The sequence below is a fragment of the Photinus pyralis genome, unplaced genomic scaffold (assembly GCF_008802855.1).
Source record: "Photinus pyralis isolate 1611_PpyrPB1 unplaced genomic scaffold, Ppyr1.3 Ppyr1.4_LG8, whole genome shotgun sequence".
NCBI lineage: Eukaryota > Metazoa > Arthropoda > Insecta > Coleoptera > Lampyridae > Photinus > Photinus pyralis.
In genome coordinates, this window is record NW_022170819.1 from 12582685 (window position 1) to 12602134 (window position 19450).

The 19450-nt window shown below is 36.8% G+C and overlaps 1 protein-coding gene and 2 long non-coding RNA genes across 3 annotated transcripts; 2 read left to right on the forward strand and 1 right to left on the reverse strand.

The window, feature by feature from the left end:
* Positions 1–4590: 4590 nt before the first annotated feature.
* LOC116178439 (uncharacterized protein F54H12.2-like) lies at positions 4591–6195 on the forward strand. The gene is made up of 2 exons (XM_031497929.1): positions 4591–4807; positions 5525–6195. Exons 1-2 carry the CDS (start codon positions 4591–4593, stop codon positions 6193–6195), a joined length of 888 nt encoding a protein of 295 aa, XP_031353789.1.
* A 2769-nt stretch (positions 6196–8964) lies between these two features.
* LOC116177624 lies at positions 8965–9613 on the forward strand. The gene is made up of 2 exons (XR_004146717.1): positions 8965–9148; positions 9458–9613. It is a non-coding gene; the product is annotated as an uncharacterized LOC116177624 (long non-coding RNA).
* Positions 9614–17772: 8159 nt separating this feature from the next.
* On the reverse strand, positions 17773–18657 carry LOC116178410. The gene is made up of 2 exons (XR_004146845.1): positions 17931–18657; positions 17773–17874 (listed from the first exon to the last, which is right to left on the reverse strand). It is a non-coding gene; the product is annotated as an uncharacterized LOC116178410 (long non-coding RNA).
* Positions 18658–19450: the final 793 nt, after the last annotated feature.

The window sequence follows — 19450 nt, forward strand, 5'->3', positions numbered from 1 at the left end:
CGGACTTGTTTAACGTGTATAGAGTTGGCGCTGCTTACTCAAGCTCGCGCCATTAAACGGCCAACGTAGCTTAGGTTAAACACAAATACAGCTTAAGAATATTCACAGCGGTAGTTCGTTCTCGGTTAAAACGATCTTCATAACTTCGTTGCCACTTATCAAGTCGTTAAGCGCCACTTCAATTTCTAACTTAACTCTCCCGTATGAAAATTGAGAAAGTACAAAAGTACAATCAATGAAGACAAACAAATATGGTGTTATACAAGCAAATATAAAAATCAAATAAACACGGACAGCGTAAACACAATATTTATTTATTTTGATTTGCATTTATTTTTGAGTGGGCGGGTTTCAGCCAAGGCTTGCTCTACCAACCCAACCCACTTAACACATTTACAATATTCCATGCCGAACCCGGATCGAACCAGGGACCTTAGCCACCACATTGCACTTTAACTGATAAATTGATGTTCCGAACACAAACTCGAAAGTAGAGCTAAAATAATTAAGTAAAAACATAGAGAGAATGACTAACCTTAATGTAATTTAGACTAAAGGGCTCGCTTACTCGTAAGTAGAAGGGGGGCACCTTCCGCCATCTTGGATTTTGTGACGTCAGCTGACCTTGGGTTTTTCCCAAGGTCATGGGTTTTTCCCAAGGTCGTGGGTTTTTCCCAAGGCCGTTTCTTTGGGTTTTCCCCAAGGTCGCTGTTTTGGGTTTTCCCCCAAGATCTTGTTTTTCCCAAGGTCATGGCTTTGGGTTTTCCCAAGGTCGTGGTTTTGGGTTTTTCCCAATGTCGTGGCTTTGGGTTTTCCCAAGGTCGTGGTCTTGGGGTTTTTCGCAAGATCGTGACTTTGGTACAGGATCATGGTCTTGGATCCTGGGGCAGGGTTGTGATTATGGATTCTGGATCAAGGTCGTGGTCTTGGATGCTGAGTTGAGATTGTGTGATTTGGATTCTGGGATTTGAGTTGGACTAAAATTGTGCTCTGGGATTTTCCTAGCGAATTTAAAAGAGAGAGATGTAGAGAAAAATAAGAGATGTTGTATTACAAACCTAATCTAAGTACATACTCTTAGAAAATGGTAATCCATACATTTCAAATTTTACAAAGAAGAAGAAGAGGAAAAAGCAAAGCGAGAAGCAAGCAAAACAAGAAAATATTTGTGTACTTACTTTTTCTTAGTTTTTGTTTGAAAATCCTTGTTTTTCCAAGTTTATCCACACACACACACACACACACACACCCTAACATATAAGAAAGAGAGATGCACAGATTAGCACTGTATAATTACGTAAACTGCAGTAGATTATGCGAGGCTAATAAAACTTGTAACAATACGTTAGGTGATGATAATGAGTCGGTAGTCAAATACTAACTGAAATTAGAGCGTACATTTCTTATTTGTGTATTTCCCGAGGCCATTGCAATGGGTTTCCTCAAGTCATGGCCTTGGACTATGAACTTGTCGTAGCATTGGGTTTTTCCCAAGGTCATGGTCTTGGACTTTGACCTCCCCAAGGTCATGGTCTTGGACTTTGACCTCCCCAAGGTCATGGTCTTGGACTTTGACCTCGAGTTTTTCCAAGGTCGTGGTCTTGGACTTTGACCTCGAGTTTTTCCAGGGTCGTGGTCACGTAGTCGACCGCTATGCTTTAAACCAACTTACTTATCAAATGCATTTAAGATATCCACACTCAACGGGGGCTGCACGAGGTCACTACTAAGAAGCTGTATCAATCTAGTTGGTAATAATCGATGTTAATATGTTAATTTCTTAACTACTGTCGCTTACTAAGCGAAATAAGAAAGGAATTGAAAAAATGCAATTAAGAAGGTGTAGTTGGAAAAAACAAATTAAGCTGTGCTAGTGAAAGTATTTGTGTAATGACATACGGTGGAACTCAACGACAAATTATTCAAAACGCTGCTAATTGTAAACGATCAGAAGGCCAAAATAAATTCTCATCAATCTTCTTAGTTTTTTCTTGTAGCCAAGTAGTGGGTAATGATCCTGTACCATTTCCACAGAATTTGCAAATTTTTGTTACGAGTTTTGTAAATCGAGACAATCACAAAAATTCACGGTATTGCGAACGAGTATTGTAATAAAACGAGTACGTAATAGGCTTCTCTTCAAGATGCACTTCAGCCACGTCCTACAAGCATATTAATCGGATATTTTGCTCGGGGCTATATGCCCGGAGCGATATTCTGATTGTAAACCGAAACGTAGTAGTCTTGAATGTTTGTGAAAAACTGGGTATCAAGTTTATCTACTTACAAAGTTTTGTACGATACGCGCGAAAATCGTTGTGTAGTTGTAATTTTTTTCCACTTTTTCGAATATTCAAAATTGTTGATGAAATAAAATTAAAACACAAAAGTTTTGATTTGAAGTTATGTGATGGTCTTTTTTCAGAAAAGTAGAGTAGTTTGAATTATATAAAAAAATGAGGAGATGAGGTACAAAATGTTAATTTTCGCTAAGTTCAAATTATTATTCAATTTTAAAAGCGATTGCTGTTTTCTGATATTGAACTTTTATATGTATTTATGGAAGATAGCACGTGTGTGGTATATGTTTCAAGATAGAGATTGTAAAAAAAAAATCGAATTTAATTTTATTTAATTAACTTGTTCAATTTTCTTAGTTTTTTCTTATAGCCAAGTAGTGGGTAATGATCCTGTACCATTTCCTCAGAACTTGCAAATTTTTGTTACGAGTTTTTGGATGTTTTGTAAATCGAGACAATCAGAAAATTCAAAGTAAAGACAGAGATTTTAATTAACCTTTTTTTATCGACATAAAATTAAACTTGAACAATAAAAGATTGTTTATACCCCTCGTTAAATCTGTTTATTATATATACATGACCAATTGTAAATTAAGTCCCTATATCTACTATAATACTGTCTATAACAATCAGACATACTAACAATATTTATACAAATCCTTTCGTATAAGTTTTAAGTAATTAAAACTAACATCTACAAAATAACTATTATTAAACAACTCAATATCTATATCATCCTTAATTTTATTTAAACTACCTATTAGAGTATCTACAAGTTCTTGACTGGAAATTAAACCAGAATGTGGCGATGGTTTACATATAGTAATACGTATAGATATGTGGACGTTCTACAAGATCTTGTGTCTGCGTATAACAAGAGTTATCATTCTGCAATCAAGATGGCACCGATTGAGGTGACAGATGAAAACATTTTAATCGTTTGGCAGAATCTGTATGCGAAGGGATTTGGTAAAGAGGCTCAACCTAAATATAAGGTGGGACAACACGTGAGAATAGCCAGAAGCAAGCATCATTTTGAGAAGGGCTATGAGAGCAATTTCAATCAAGAAGTGTTTAAAATCGTCAAAGTTATAAATCGTCGACCTCCAGTTTATAGAATAGTAGATTTGAATGGTGAAGATATAGAGGGAACTTTTTACGAAGAAGAGCTGCAAGTTATTACACTTGATGAGAATACAGTGTTTAAAATTGATGAAATCTTAGAAGAGAAAGGTCGTGGGAAAAACAAAAAGTATTTGGTCAAGTGGAAAGGATATAGTGAAAAATTCAATTCTTGGATATCTGCATCAGAACTAAAAAAGATATGACGGAGGAATTTTATGCAACCTTATTGAGCAATAGTTCCATGGAATACTTCCCCAGCAATACGACGTCAAACTTTGTAACACAGCTACCAAAACGTATAAGATTAAATGGGCGGTGGTGCGTTGGTGTTTCGGAAATTCAGTACCCCGTGTTCGTTCGCGTCAATAAGTGAGATCGATAATTTAATATATTATAGAGTAACACCTCCGGAAGATTTATCTGCAAAAAGAGTGTTAAAAAACGCGGCGGACTTTTTTCGTGATGACTCCGAACAAATAACGTATCACGCTAACGGCTGGCATGTAATTCGTTTTGCATCAGGGGACTACGATACTGTCGAGGATGTAGTTAGAGAAATGAATAAGCATGAGATTATAGGAAGATTGGTGACTTTAGAGTATTACACTCTTACTAAACGTGTATCAGTTCAAATTAAGACAGAAACACTCTCGATACTGGGCTTTTCAGAGCGTCTTGCTTTACAATTGGGATTTCGTCCCGAACAAAACATTGTTCAAGATCCAGTGCCACCCCATCCCGCCAGCATTTGGATTGCCCTCACAAATGTTCATCTATTGCGATATTGTAGAACCACAAATCGTGGGGAACGTTGTATCTCCACTAATGCGAATAGTTAATATAACTGCTGAAAATTACAATTACGGCTGTCATAAGGATGTTGTGTTCTCCCCAACGCATTATATACCTGTGATGATAAAAGAATTTGAAAATATTGAAATAAACATAAGGACTGATACTGGACAATCAATGCCATTCGAGTTTGGAACATTGAGCTTGAAGCTACATTTTAAGAAATGGGGTGTCCATACCAACAGTACTACGTAAATCAAGCCGGTACTGGCATTGGTACGATTTATAGGGGTCACCGTATCAAAGAGGTCATGGGATAGGGAGCTGGTTAGGTGGAGTGTTTCGTAGTATTTTACCATTGTTTAAATCCGGAATGCGTGCAGTTGGGAAAGAAGCTTTACGAACCGGTACGAATGTACTAGGCGATATAATCGAGGATAGGCCTATCAAGGAAGCGTTTCAAGATCGAATTCACGAAGCAGGAAGAAATCTAAAACGCAAAGCCGATGAAAAAATTGATACATTGATGCAAGGATCTGGTTATAAAACACCTCACATACCCAAACTTGATCAGTTTAAAATTGCAAGTCGTAAGAAAACTACATCAAGAATTAAAAAACCTACAAAGCCCAAATTTAGTGACATATTTTCAAAGCAATAAACATGGCATTCCTTCACGCGCAGTCTTGTGAGTGCATAAAATCAGAGCTGGATTTGTTCGCACTGCCAGCTACTCAAACAAGTATTGAAAGTGGCGAATGGGTTTTTTACAAACCTTTATCCTCGTTAACCGATGATGCTCCGATAGAATTCGTAATCCCCGGAAGCGGGAATGATTATTTGGATTTAAGTCACACTATGCTCTATATCACGGCAAGAATTGTAAAACAAGATGATTCAATATTGGGTGTTGGAGATGTTGTAGGTCCAGCCAACAATTGGTTACACACGCTGTATAGCCAGGTGGAGATATGTTTAAATCAGAAATTGGTGTCGCCACCTAATAACACATATGCGTATCGTGCATATATTGAAACTTTGCTAAATTATGGTTTGGAAGCCAAAACATCACATCTGGGGTGTTCATTGTGGCACAACGATACACCAAAAAAAAATGGACACATTAACAGCAGATAACGTAGGTTTCACTATACGTCAAGCCGCAGCAGCCGAGAGTAACATGATAGAGATGATTGGACATGTCCATGCCGATTTGTTTAACCAAGAAAAATTTCTCATAAACGGTGTTGAAATGAAAGTTAAATTTGTGAGATCCAGAGATTCGTTTAGCTTAATGGCTGGTGCAGGTGCAACTTATAAAGTAAAAATTGTCGATGCCAATTTGCTGGTACGAAGAATGAAGATAAATCCTACAATTCTTCTCGCTCACACTAAAGCATTAGAAACGTCCGCCGCAAAATATCCTATTACTCGAACCGATGTAAAAGTGTTAACAATACCAACCGGAATACAGCGTAAATCTTTAGATAACGTCTTCCTTGGACAGCTGCCAAAACGTTGCATAATCGGTTTTGTATCCAATAAAGCGTTTAATGGCGATTACGCGTCTAACCCTTTCAATTTCCAAAACTACAAGATTAATTACATGTCCCTGTACATCGACGGACAGCAAATTCCTTCAAAGCCGTTGCAACCTGATTTCACACGGGAAGGATTATACGTACGGGCATATCATACTTTATTTTCGGGGACGGGTATTCATTTTTTGAATGAAGGAAATAACATATCGCGTTTAGATTACCCTCACGGCTACTGTTTAACTTCCTTTGACCTGACACCTGATTTATCCGCTAACGCCACAACACATTGGAATTTAGTTAGGAATGGTTCATTGCGCATCGAAGTTGGATTTCAAGATGCGTTAACTGAAACAGTAAACTGCTTGGTATATGCGGAGTTCGACAATGTCATTGAAATCGATAAACACCGAAATGTTAACGCAGATTTCAACAGTTAAAAGAGAAATCTCAAAATTGCGTACATTGCATAGTCTTACGCACATCAATAAGTTCGAAAAGCAGAAAAATAAATTAAGCTGATATCCTACGTATGATTTCACTAATAATAATAAATAAAAGATCAGTTTATACGAGTCCTTAGCCAGTTTAAATGTTTTCTGCAATGGATGCATACGTCGATATGCAAGGTTTCCGAGGTGCTCTTAATGAGTTTATACCCAAAGAAATTTCGATTGTTTCCTCGGAGGGTCCGAAATGCACGACTCTATTAATAAAACCCCCTCAAAATTATAGTATTACTGCAACTATGAAAAAAGAGATTCGATATTTAGAGGATTATTATCATGGCTTAAAGTGGACCTCCGGTCACATTCGATATGAAAATTTTGAAGAGGAACTACGTACCCTGCTACAGCCATTTAGCAAGATCTATGTTAAAGGACTAGAGAAGCAGTACATTCTAAATTTCCTAAACAAACCTATAATAAATGCAGAGGATTGCGGATGCCCTTCTTTAAAGAAGCTGAAGAAAGAATTTGGAGGCATTAGGTGCTTGAATCATAACAGTGAAACTTTAATGTGCTCGCAAGAAAACGCTTTAATGCTATACGAATGGACCCAAATTAGCTCCACCGATGAATTCCCTAGAACTTCAACGAGCCCTGAATCACATACAGGATTCTGTAAGGCCTGGTGTTTTTGCAGCTGATAAATTACCAAAATTTATTCGTCGTCCATATGGACTTATAGTCAATACAGATGTTTCCACCAGACCTGGTCAACATTGGAACGCTATCTACATCGATAAAGATGGAATTGGCGAATTCTTTGATTCCTTCGGAAGGTCTCCATGTGGCCTTCATTTAAAATTTTTGAAAGCCAACTCTAGACGTTTTACATGTAACTATAAAATGTTACAACATCCCCTTTCGACTTTTTGCGGCCAATATTGCTTGATGTACTTAGTTTTTAAAATGAATAATGTTGCCACTAGCGATTTTGTAAACATGTTTAATGATAACTTAAAGTCTAACGACGACATCATCCGTTTATTGTATACTGCTACGTTTTGTAATATAAATTTGTTTACATTTAAGGGTTGATACTAATAAAGACAAGTTAAAATCGTTTAAAGATCGGTTGATTTTTTATAAAAAAGCATCCCTTTTGAGTGAGGTTCATAAATATGGTTTAAAGCATAGCGCCAGCGGTCGACTACGTGACCACGACCCTGGAAAAACTCGAGGTCAAAGTCCAAGACCACGACCTTGGAAAAACTCGAGGTCAAAGTCCAAGACCATGACCTTGGGCGAGGTCAAAGTCCAAGACCATGACCTTGGGAAAAACCCAATGCTACGACAAGTTCATAGTCCAAGGCCATGACTTGAGGAAACCCATTGCAATGGCCTCGGGAAATACCCAAATAAGAAATGTACGCTCTAATTTCAGTTAGTATTTGACTACCGACTCATTAACATCACCTAACGTATTGTTACAAGTTTTATTAGCCTCGCATAATCTACTGCAGTTTACGTAATTATACAGTGCTAATCTGTGCATCTCTCTCTTTCTTATATGTTAGGGTGTGTGTGTGTGTGTGGATAAACTTGGAAAAAACAAGGATTTTCAAACAAAAACTAAGAAAAAGTAAGTACACAAATATTTTCTTGTTTTGCTTGCTTCTCGCTTTGCTTTTTCCTCTTCTTCTTCTTTGTAAAATTTGAAATGTATGGATTACCATTTTCTAAGAGTATGTACTTAGATTAGGTTTGTAATACAACATCTCTTATTTTTCTCTACACCTCTCTCTTTTAAATTCGCTAGGAAAATCCCAGAGCACAATTTTAGTCCAACTCAAATCCCAGAATCCAAATCACACAATCTCAACTCAGCATCCAAGACCACGACCTTGATCCAGAATCCATAATCACAACCCTGCCCCAGGATCCAAGACCATGATCCTGTACCAAAGTCACGATCTTGGGAAAAACCCCAAGACCACGACCTTGGGAAAACCCAAAGCCACGACATTGGGAAAAACCCAAAACCACGACCTTGGGAAAACCCAAAGCCATGACCTTGGGAAAAACCCAAGGCCACGACCTTGGGGAAAACCCCAGGTCACGACCTTGGGGAAAACCCAAAGCCACGACCTTGGGAAAAACCCAAAGCCACGACCTTGGGAAAAACCCAAGGTCAGGGAAACCCCAAGGCCACGACCTTGGGAAAAACCCATGACCTGGGGAAAAACCCATGACCTTGGGAAAAACCCAAGGTCAGCTGACGTCACAAAATCCAAGATGGCGGAAGGTGTCCCCCTTCTACTAGCGCTTTATATTATAACTCGTTGCCTAGTGCCTTCAAAAACTTGACAAAACCACAGTTTTAAAAGAAAAGTTAAAGAGTTTTTGTCATTAGGAGTTTTTTATAATGAAAAAGAATATTTAAATAGATAGATGAAGTACCTATGTGTTTAAATTATATATATATATTTCTATGTTTGTTTGTTGACGCGTAAATTTGTTGTGTATACAATTGTTATTTACAAATAAATGATAAATGATAAATGATATTACTTTTAACCAAGTCACAAATCTTTCTTCACGATGACAAAGGGGTAAGTCATTTTTTGGAAGAACTAGCCATTGGACCCAAAATTGTTTTCGCTTTGATGAAAATTATTTATCTTAAGTGCAAGCAATAGACGGTGTGATATGATAAGTAATAAGATTATACCCGCGGTTTTCTGAGTATATATAGCCTTTAATTAAGTTGGCAAGCCAGAAAGCTATTCAACATGAAAAGTTTCATCTGTACTCTATTGGTATTGGCGTTAGTTGGCCTGTCAATGGCTGACATAGAGTGCTATCATACCGATTTGAATCTAGATACATGTAAAAAACCTTACTGTGATTGGTGGTGGGGTTCGTGTCCTGAAGGATATGAAAGATGGTAAGCTCCTTTTGTATTTTTCTATATGAATGATTACCGGTAGCTAATTGTATTGTAAGAAAGTAGAAATGACTCTTTATTTTTCGATTTAAGGAATTTAAGATTTATTCTCATCTCTCACTTGCTAATTGTGCTTTAAGAAAGTAGTAATTTCTTTATTTCTCGATTTATGGGATTTAAGCGTTATTCACATCTCTCATCTCTCACTTGCCTCATCTGTACTTCTGTAACATTCGCAATATAGATGTTTTTATTTCATTTTCAAACTTACCTTAAGACCTATTAATTTATATTTATGTTATGTTTCAGCCACTGGAATCCATTGAACTGGTGCGCATTCTTTTCCCATACCTGCTGCATAACAAAATAAATTCACGATGGTTTTGCCTCTACATTGATGAATTCAATTATTTCAAAAAATGTATTTTATTCCTACAAAATGTATATTAAAATATGCCCACTTAATGTAAGTGTATTAATACGCATTATGTTACTGTTTGAGAAGGTATTTAAAATAAGCCTTTAATATTTTTGTAGTAGGTACTAACATCTAAAAATATAATTATTTATTTTGAATATATCTTTAGGTTAAATATCAGCAATATCTCTTATGATACCAAAGAAGAATAAAAACAGAGCTTAAAATACAAGTAAATGCAGTAATTTTATTGCATATTTACAATCTGTTCCCGATGAATAGGTAGGTAAATGTTGTAATAAATAGTGCACTAAATCAAAGAATATATACTCTTTGACTAAATTAACTACGACCTGCCGAGAGCAATTCACCGAAGATTCTGTTACTTATAAAATTAATAACTAATTGTTTGATTATGTATTCCAATTTTCATATGTTGATGATCAAAGTGAATAAACCGATATTACCGAATCCGTGGTTGCGGCATTCTCCGGTTATTTGTGATGACGTTCTATTCACGGAACGCTACCAAGTACCGACCTCAGAGCAACATCAACATAACATTTTTTCAATAAATTTTAATTATTATTACAGCGCGCGAACCATAAAAAGTACCCCGTATTCGCGGTTTTCCACGTCACGGTAAACTTCGAGTCAAATAGAAAAAATTATCAAAGTCCTCGTGCGAGATCGAAGGGACTTCAGCGCATTTATGTGTGGCAGTCGGCAGATCAGTGTTTTAATAGCCAGTGTTGACTCCACCATCAATAAAAATTCATGTCGAAAGCTACCACATTCCCTTTGACGATACCCACTTCCGACGTTTCGTTCACCCGCAATTCGCGTTTGAAGATTTGACTCCACCATCAGGAAGATCGTGTCGGGGGCTATCACATTCCCTTTGACGGTACCCACTTCCGACGTCCCGTTCACCCGCAATTCGCGTTTGAAGATTTGACTCCGCCATCAGTAAGATCGTGTCGAGGGTTACCACATTCCCTTTGTAGGTACCCACTTCCGACGTCCCGTTCACCCGCAATTCGCGATTGAAAATTTGACTCCACCATCAGTAAGATCTTGTCGGAGGCTACCACATTTCCTTTTTCGGTGCACATTTATATTACACCCACATTTTGGTGGATTTCGCTAAAAACCTTCCACTAGATAGTACATAATTTTTGGGGCACTTCTCATTGCTCGAGGTTCTATTGGCGACACGAGAAAGAGAGACAGCGATTCGAGATTTACGAAACGTTAAACTGCGTCACAAAATTCGCAACGGAAGGTAAAAGGCGCCCGAAGTTGATACATCTCGAAGACGCGCGCGCGCGCCTTGCGAACGGTCGTTAATTTCGCCCCTAGGATAACAAATAAAATTCCGCATTACAATATCTTTCCGACGACACCAATTTGAAAAGAATCGGACCAAAACTGTAGTAGAAGATAGGAAAAAACTGAAAAACCTTCACGTTAGTAAACTACGATCGAGGATGACGCCCAGATGTCGCCAACCCCATATCATATAGCCCTGTCCCTAAGGTTGACAAATTACACGGCCTTGTAGATACACGTACACCCCCCGTTGCCTTTCTACAAGAGTTCTTCTACGCGCCCACATTTGCTGTCAGCCAGCCAGCCAGCCAGCCAAAGTGAGATTAAAAGCTACTTTTTACAAATAAATTTAAAAAAATGCGCTAACAAAACTACAAGTTCAAATGCCCTAAAATTTTAGTATGTTATAAATGGAACCTTTCTCAGTACGCATACAAATTTTTACTTTTAAAATTTAACCTTTTGGCATATATTCATCAGATACGTTACCATGAGGCCGATATAACATATTTGGGGGAAAAAAGTGTGAAAGCACTGACAAAATTGTACGTTTAACCTCAAATAGTCAAATCACAGATTTAAATATTATAAATCTGTGGTCAAATGTACTTCGCAGCTGATTCTGATAGGGAGTTTTAATTTTATTAAGGATCCTCAGATCCTTTATAGTTTTGTATTGTCGTCCGCCCGTCCGTCCGTCCGCCCGTGTGCGCTCTAACTCTTTTTAAAAGTGGCCGATTGTGTTGAAATTTGGTGTACGGGTACCTTGGACATTAAGGACGGACGCTATTGATTTTGAAGGAGCTGGTTCAACAGGAACAAAAGTTATAGGGCTTCGAGTGAATCGGGAACAGGAAAAACCTAGGGAAAAACTGCGGGCTCGATATAATAGAAATCAACATATTTCATTCCCTAGGTCATGTATCGAGTTCGGACGGCTAGATTATTCCCTATGACTTTTAGATGTGTAATAATTCAATATAACTCTTCTATGTGGTATAAGTCAAAAGTTTTAGAGCAAAATGTACCCAAAATTATTCTATACACATAAATTTTGAGTTGTAAAGGCTTTCAAACGCATTATCTTGATGCTGAAAGAGTACATCACGTGCAGATTTGATAACCGCATGTGTGTGATTCAAAGATGTTAAATTATTTTTCTGGGATCACATGGATTTTGATCAAAACATGTCAAAATCGTTATTTATGCACCAAGATCGATGGGAAAAAGATTGTCTCAAAGACCAAGACATGAATTTGATGCATTTTTGTTAACTATAAAATGTATTATGTAAGATTAAAATAAATTGTCGTTAAAAGTGATTGTAATACTGAGGATCCTTCGATATTTTGTTGTATCGGTGTATTAAACATAAAAGCAACATTCTATTGCTACCTACCGGGACAATAACTATTGAACGGAGTATAAGTGGATTGATTTGGTATAGCAAATGTTGTGTAACTTCTCCCTGGCAATTGATAAGGAGCATAATCATTATATTGTAATATTATATTATTATTATTAGTATATATAAAGCGCGAGAACGTGAACGCGAGTAGACGTCTTTGCACGAACTTCGCATTTGAATCTGTTCTATTTCGTTATTTTTTTTTAATTTAAGTTATGTTAGGAATGTCTACATGTGTTATTTGTAAGTAGACGCTAAATCCGGAAAAGGCGATAAAGTGCGACAATTGTAATCAATCGTTACACACTGCGTGCTCAGGATTGTCAAGGTCCGAGATTAAAATATTTGCCGAAAAGGATCGCAGAATTTCTTACAATTGCGATAAATGCGAGGGTCATCTCATGCAACTGAAGGAGCTTAAAGATTTAGTTGTTGATTTAAAGAAGTATAGCTTGAAGAGTTAAAGGCTACCAGTGCGTCAAATGCTACGAAGACTACTATTACTGATGATGTATTTGAAGATATTCTCCAAAAACTAGATGATCGCCATAAGCGAAAATCTAACTTGATACTCTTTGGTGTCCATCAGCAAGTACCCAATCTTCATGGTGCCGAGCGAGCTATATACAGCAGAAAAAAATTTCGTTGATGGAGTCCTCAAATTTCTAGCGCCCAACATTGCTACCGATAATCTCGAACCCATTAGGCTAGGAAGCTAGATGCCAACAAACATAAAGGGCGGCCCAAAAAGTTGATACTGCGTGACCAAAGCAATGTATATGAGTATATTCGCAATACATTTAAATAAAAAAATGAAACTGGTTTCCAAACCGCATCGCTGTCATTTGATTGTACTCGTAGACAAATTGTTATATTACAAATCTGTAAAGGAACAATTAAATATAAAGTTAGGGAAAGGGGAGTTCTGTAAAATTAAATATATACGCGGCGTTCCAAATATCGTCAATTCAAACTAAATGTGCCCAACAACACCTGTTCATATTATTACCAAAATGTAATGATCTAAAGTATCTCAGTCTCCTTGTGCTGTTAGTCAAATGGACTACGATGTAATAGGATTATCAGAAACTTGGCTTAATGAAGAAGTTCAAACCTCGGAACTTTTCCTGAGTATGTATAATGTTTATAGATGCGATCGTAGATTTCATCTAACTGGTAAAACTAGAGGTGGAGGCGTTCTTGTTGCCTGTCATTCAAACATCAGATCTAAAGTGCTTGATCTTTCTATGTTTATACAGACATTTGATGCTATTGATATTGTGGGATGTAAAATATATCACAACTCGCATTCACATTCTGTTATTGTTGTTTATATTCCACCAAATTTGGAGATCGAGATTTTTGAATCGTTCTGCGAAATGATCGAATAGTTTCAGTGCATTTACGGAAAAAATGTTTTAATAATGGGAGACTTTAATGTACCCTACTGTGTTACCAGCAGTCTTGACAAAAGAAGTAATTTGATCAATAACCTATCTTCCTTTCTTGATCTGTCCCAGAAAAACAATATATCAAATGTCGATGGGCGATTGTTAGACCTAGTACTTAGCAATATCAATGTTCAAATCCAAAAATATTCATCACCGTTGTTGCTGGAGGACGTTTATCACATCTACAGCTGAATACAAAATATGCTCGATTTTCTCAAAATAATGGTCATATGAACTATAATTTCAAATACCTATGCTGATTTCCCTTCCCTATATCGTTCATTAGAAGTAACTAATTGGTCTTTTCTGTTGGAATTTACTGATGTTGATATGGCAGTTGAAGCATTTTATTCACATCTTTTTGCAATATGTGATAATTATGTTCCAACTTTCAAATCTTTTAAACGAAGCTATCCTTGTTGGTTCAACTCAGCGATAATTAAAAACATCAAGCTTAAAGCACATTATTGGAACAAGTACAAACATGACAAGACGGACAATAACTATGATGATTTCAAGCGTTTGAGACCCTTAACCAAGAGTTAGATAAGGGAGTCGTACACTCAATTCATAAAAAATGCTCAAGACGAAATCATGTGGTCGTACATTCAATCCAAGAAGAAACAGTCCAGAATTCCTGGAAAGAGGAAGTATAATGGTTCTGAAATTAACACGTCCAGTGATATCGTTAATGCATTTGCAAGTTACTTTAAGAGCGTGTTTGCCTTCAACGTAAATAGCTCCATAGACTACACTCCATGCTGTACAGATATCAATCAATATTCAGCAATTGTTATCGACAGTATTACAACGGAAGAAATTATAGTTGAGACTATAAAAAATAAGTATACGACCGGTCTTGACCTTGTTCCTTCATTTCTTGTAAAAGATTGTATAAACGCGCTCGTTGCTGATTTTGTATAACCTGTCAATCGGTACTGACAATTTTCCAGAAGCCTGGAAGCGCGCCAAGGTATGCCCCGTGCTTAAAAGCGGTAATCCTGACGAAGTAAAAAATTACCGACTTAGGTTAAGAACAATCACAAACATTTGGACGTTCATTTAGCTTCAATAGCATGGGCTCTTCGAATTACAAAACACGAAACTATTGGTTTCGTTCTTCCTTTTTTTCTTATTCGTCGGGTCTCCGGATCGTAGCAACAACATCGACTAAGGGATCCTGATCAATTTCGTACTTTTCTTTTCTTCGGATGCGTTCACAAAGATTCAAGAAAAGTCGACTGCGCATTTTGCACATACCAATGTTACAAATAAGGAATTGTGGAGCTCCATATACACAAGAAGTACAGGATCCTGGATACAAGAGTTTCGGCATTCGCCGTTCTGACAGAAAAAAGGAGTACAAATTTACTCATATAGTCTCGCTAACAACCAATACATGATTTCACCCTTGTGTTGATCTGGATCCTATAAAATCCAAGCTAATCATTTGCCACGGTTCATAAATGTCAGGGTGAGAACCCTTAAGCTCCACAGGTCGAAGTCGCCAACAATATCGCTGATGAATGCGCCAAAAAGTCTTATAAATAGTGGGAGAGCTGGGAGACATTTTTGGGTAGGTATTTGAGGCACGCCGAAAACTTGTCCAACACTTCTACAATAATATCCAAATACAGAAATGCAGACCTGTCTGAGGAATAGCGGGGCTAACACTTTGCCAGGCGCCTTAAAAGTTTGAAAAAAATAATGTATGCCCATCAGTCGAGTATCCGAATGCGTAAGAAATAGTGGATGATCAACACATTATTAGTGTCGTCTGAATTAGTTGTAATTGTATCATGTTGACATTTTTATCGTTTCTTATTTCGAAATAATAGTTATTTACATAAAAGTCAGGAAAATGACACATTATTGGCGAGGAAAGATTGAAGTGCGAGGCCCCTTTGGGGCCGAGTACTTTAATTTCCGAGTCAAGTAATGTCATAGATAAATGTGAAATCTCTACTTAATTATCAACAGAAAATGCGTTGTTTACAATCTACATCTTCTTTGTTTTTCACTGCCTTTAAAATAAATTTTAAAACGCCATTGATATAGATATCGCGATTTTTATTGGTAGTTACCTATCTATCATTACACTTCTTTAAAAATATACGTATAATTTCAACCAAATCTGCATTATTAAGGATCCTCAGATCCTTTATAGTTTTGTATTGTCGTCCGTCCGTCCGTCAGTCTGTGTGCGCTATAACTCTTTTTAAAAGTGGCCGATTGTGTTGAAATTTGGTGTATGGGTACTTTGGACATTAAGGACGGACACGCTATTGATTTTCAGCCAGCTGATTCAACAGGAACAAAAGTTACAGGATATCTTGATGCTGAAAGAATACACCACGTGCACATTTGAATACCGCATGTGTGTGATTCAAAGATGTTAAATCTTAAGGCTACATGGATTTTGATCAAAACATGGCAAAATCGTTATTCATACACCAAGATCATTGTGAACGAGATTAAAAGCATTATCTCAATGCCCAAGACATGAATTTGAAGCGTTTTGATTACCTTTTAAATGTATTTTGTAAGGTTGAAATAAACTGTCGTTAAAAGTGATTGTAATCCTGAGGATCCTTCGATATTGCGTTATATCGGTTTATCTATTAACACAATGATAGATATAGATTTGTTTGTAAGACACCTGCATCACTTATCTAAATTATTAAATAACAAGTATAAGTGGATTGCTTTGATATAGCAATCGTTGCCCAATTTCCTTTTGACATTGATAATGGGCATGATTGTTATCGTGCACTTTTATTTTATCATAGATAAATGTGAAATCTCTACTTAATTATCAACAGAAATTGCGTCGTTTGCAATCTCCATCTTCTTTGTTTTTCACTAGGTACCTTGAAAATAAGTTTGTTTTTTTTATTTAAATTAACGTGCCTCAGCTACTAATGGCCATTGGCACGGGTACACATACACAAAACTTACATTATGTAGAAAAACAAGGGTAAACGACAACAATAAGAAGTGAAGTTAAATAGAATTGTAGACGCTAATGTCTTTTGTATTTTATAGCATTAACACAATTGTGGTGCGTTTTAAGGTCCACCTTGAGATCACCTTTCAGATTGGATCGAATCCTTTGTTCCGCAAATTGTGGACAGTCCCACAAATGTAGCACTGTTAGTGGAACATTGCAAACTGTCTTAAGTGGAGAGAACGTGAAACCTGATGATTTAGCCCAGATGGCCAGACCATTGATGGCATTTATGTAGAACTCCATGATAGGCTTTGTCGTGTTAATTAATAAATCAAAGTAAAATAAAAAACCTATAATTTTTATTGTTTTTCTATGGGCTATCGATTTCGCCTTATAGGGCTTCATCAGGCCGTAGCTGAAATATACAGGGTGATTCCTATAGTACCTGCCACCGTTTGGGAGCGTGTAGGTGGTGCGTAGGGGAGTATTTTGATATAGGACACTTGGGGTCGGAAATCTAAAATAAGGGTGCCAGAGCGAAATTTACCTTCTGGAATTTCGCGCCTGTAGGTAGGCAACCCAACCGGCCGGCGGTGCACACGGAGCGATCTCAGGCGGCGATGTGTGGCTGACACTTGATCAGAATTTTGTTTAAACCCCCGAAATCCCGTCTGCAACGACGCGTATCAAGTGAATAAACACTATGGCAATAGTATAATAATAGTTGGCTAGATGTAGGAAGTGCATTGAGAACAACGGTGGCCACGTTGAACACTTGTAAACGTATTGCTTTTGACTGTCGTTTTCCCTCCTTCCCTCCCATGTCGCTTCCTCGCGCTAACTCGCTCTGCATCGCTCCGCGCGAAACGTCGGTCGGTTGGGTTGCCTACATACAGGCGTGAAATTCCAGAAGATAAATTTGGTTCTGGCGCCCTTATTTTAGATTTCCGACCCCAAGTGTCTTATATCAAAATACTCCCCTAGGCACCCCCTATACGCTCCCAAACGGTGGCAGGTACTATAGGAATCACCCTGTATATATATGCTAAACGCGTGAAATTTTTCAAAATCTATCTTACCGTCTACTGAATTACATTTTTTAACAAGATGGAAATGTATGATGTAATGTCCATATTTTTATATAAAATTGAATGTATGGGTGAGCGCTGAAATTGAATTAAAGGTTAGTAAATCGTATATCAGAAATAAATTAATTACTTACATGTTTTAAGTGTAGTGTGTGTGTGTATCAGTATGTGAGGTTATGTATGAGGCAGTGGCGTGTTATGTGAATGGGCAACGTATTTATAAAGATGATTATCATTGAATTCAGTTATGTCATTTATTAATTTGAAATTAGGATCTTGTAACGCTTTGTGAATTTCATAGTGTTCTAGTATTGTTAATTTTTTGTAATTGTTGGTTTTGTGTAGAATTTTTGTATTGTCTATTGATATTGTGTGTTTTGTGTTATTTATGTGGGTACCTATTGCTGAATGTGGTTTGTTTTTGTTGTGTTCGGTGAATCTTGTTAGCAATTTTCTTGTGGTTTGTCCTATATATATGCAGTTGCAATCGTTACATGTGATTTTGTATATTCCTGACTGTAAATGATGTGGTTCCTTTGGTTTGTAGTTGGTTAGAATTTTTTGTAATGTAGGGTGTGTGGTGTTAGTGAGGGTGATGTTGTAGGGGTTTAGTGCTTTTTGTAGGTGTGTATGTATGTGTTTGTAGTATGGGATGGTTATGTATTTATTGCTGTGTTTATGATGTGGATATATGTTTTTGAGCAAATGTTTGTACTTGATTCTTTTAAAAATGTTATTAATGAGGGTAGGTTTGTAGTTGTTATTTTGAGCTATCTGAAGGATCGTGTTGTATTCGTTATGAAAATCTAATGGGTTTAGGGGGGTGTTTAGTAGTCTATTAAAGAGGAAGTTGAAGGCGGCCATTTTTATGTTAGGTGAGTGATAGGAGTTGTAGGGTATTATAACATCAGTGGTAGTTGGTTTCCTGTATATATTGTATGATATGTGGTTGTTATTGTTATATAGAGTGATGTCTAGAAAGTTAAGTGTGTTATTTGATTCTGTTTCTAATGTAAATTTTATGTCTGAAATATTGTTGATAGTTGTGTGGAAGTGATGAATGACAAATATGTCGTCTACATATAACCAGGTGGTAACATATGTTTGAAATTTGGTAGATTTTTAATTCGAAGTTCAAGGTGATCAATAAAGATGTTTGCTAATAGTCCACTTATGGGATTTCCCATAGGTAGACCGTCTTCCATTTTGTAAGTTTTATTGTTAAACATGAATAAATTTAAGTTTGTGACATGTTGAAATAATTTTAGTAGAATATTGATGTCAATTGGATCGAGGTTGTAGTTTTTTCTGAAATCATCGTTATCATATAACAAATCTGAGAGTATCTGTAGTGTTTCTGTTTTAGGAATATTAGTGTACAAATTTACAATGTCGAAAGATATCATTGTGAATGTTTTGTGTTGGAGTTGTAGCTTGTTAATTTCTTGAATGAGTTGATTGGAGTTTTTTATGGATTGTGTGGATTTGTATTTAAATTTATGTATCATGATGTTGTTTAGTAGTTTAGCTAAGTTGTGTATGGGTGAGTTTGTTGATGCTGTAATTGGGCGGATTGGTTTATCTTGTTTGTGTAATTTAATTAAACTGTAAAGGATCGGAATTTTTGGGTTTCTGTTTTTTATTGTGTATGGTG

What these genes read in the sequence shown, in the direction of transcription:
- LOC116178439 (XM_031497929.1), top strand. Translation starts at nt 4,591, where the DNA reads ATGCGTGCAGTTGGGAAAGAAGCTTTACGAACCGGTACGAATGTACTA. An exon ending in TCAGTTTAAAATTGCAAGTC is followed by an intron (nt 4,808 to 5,524) that starts GTAAGAAAACTA and finishes TGGCTGGTGCAG; the next exon opens with GTGCAACTTATAAAGTAAAA.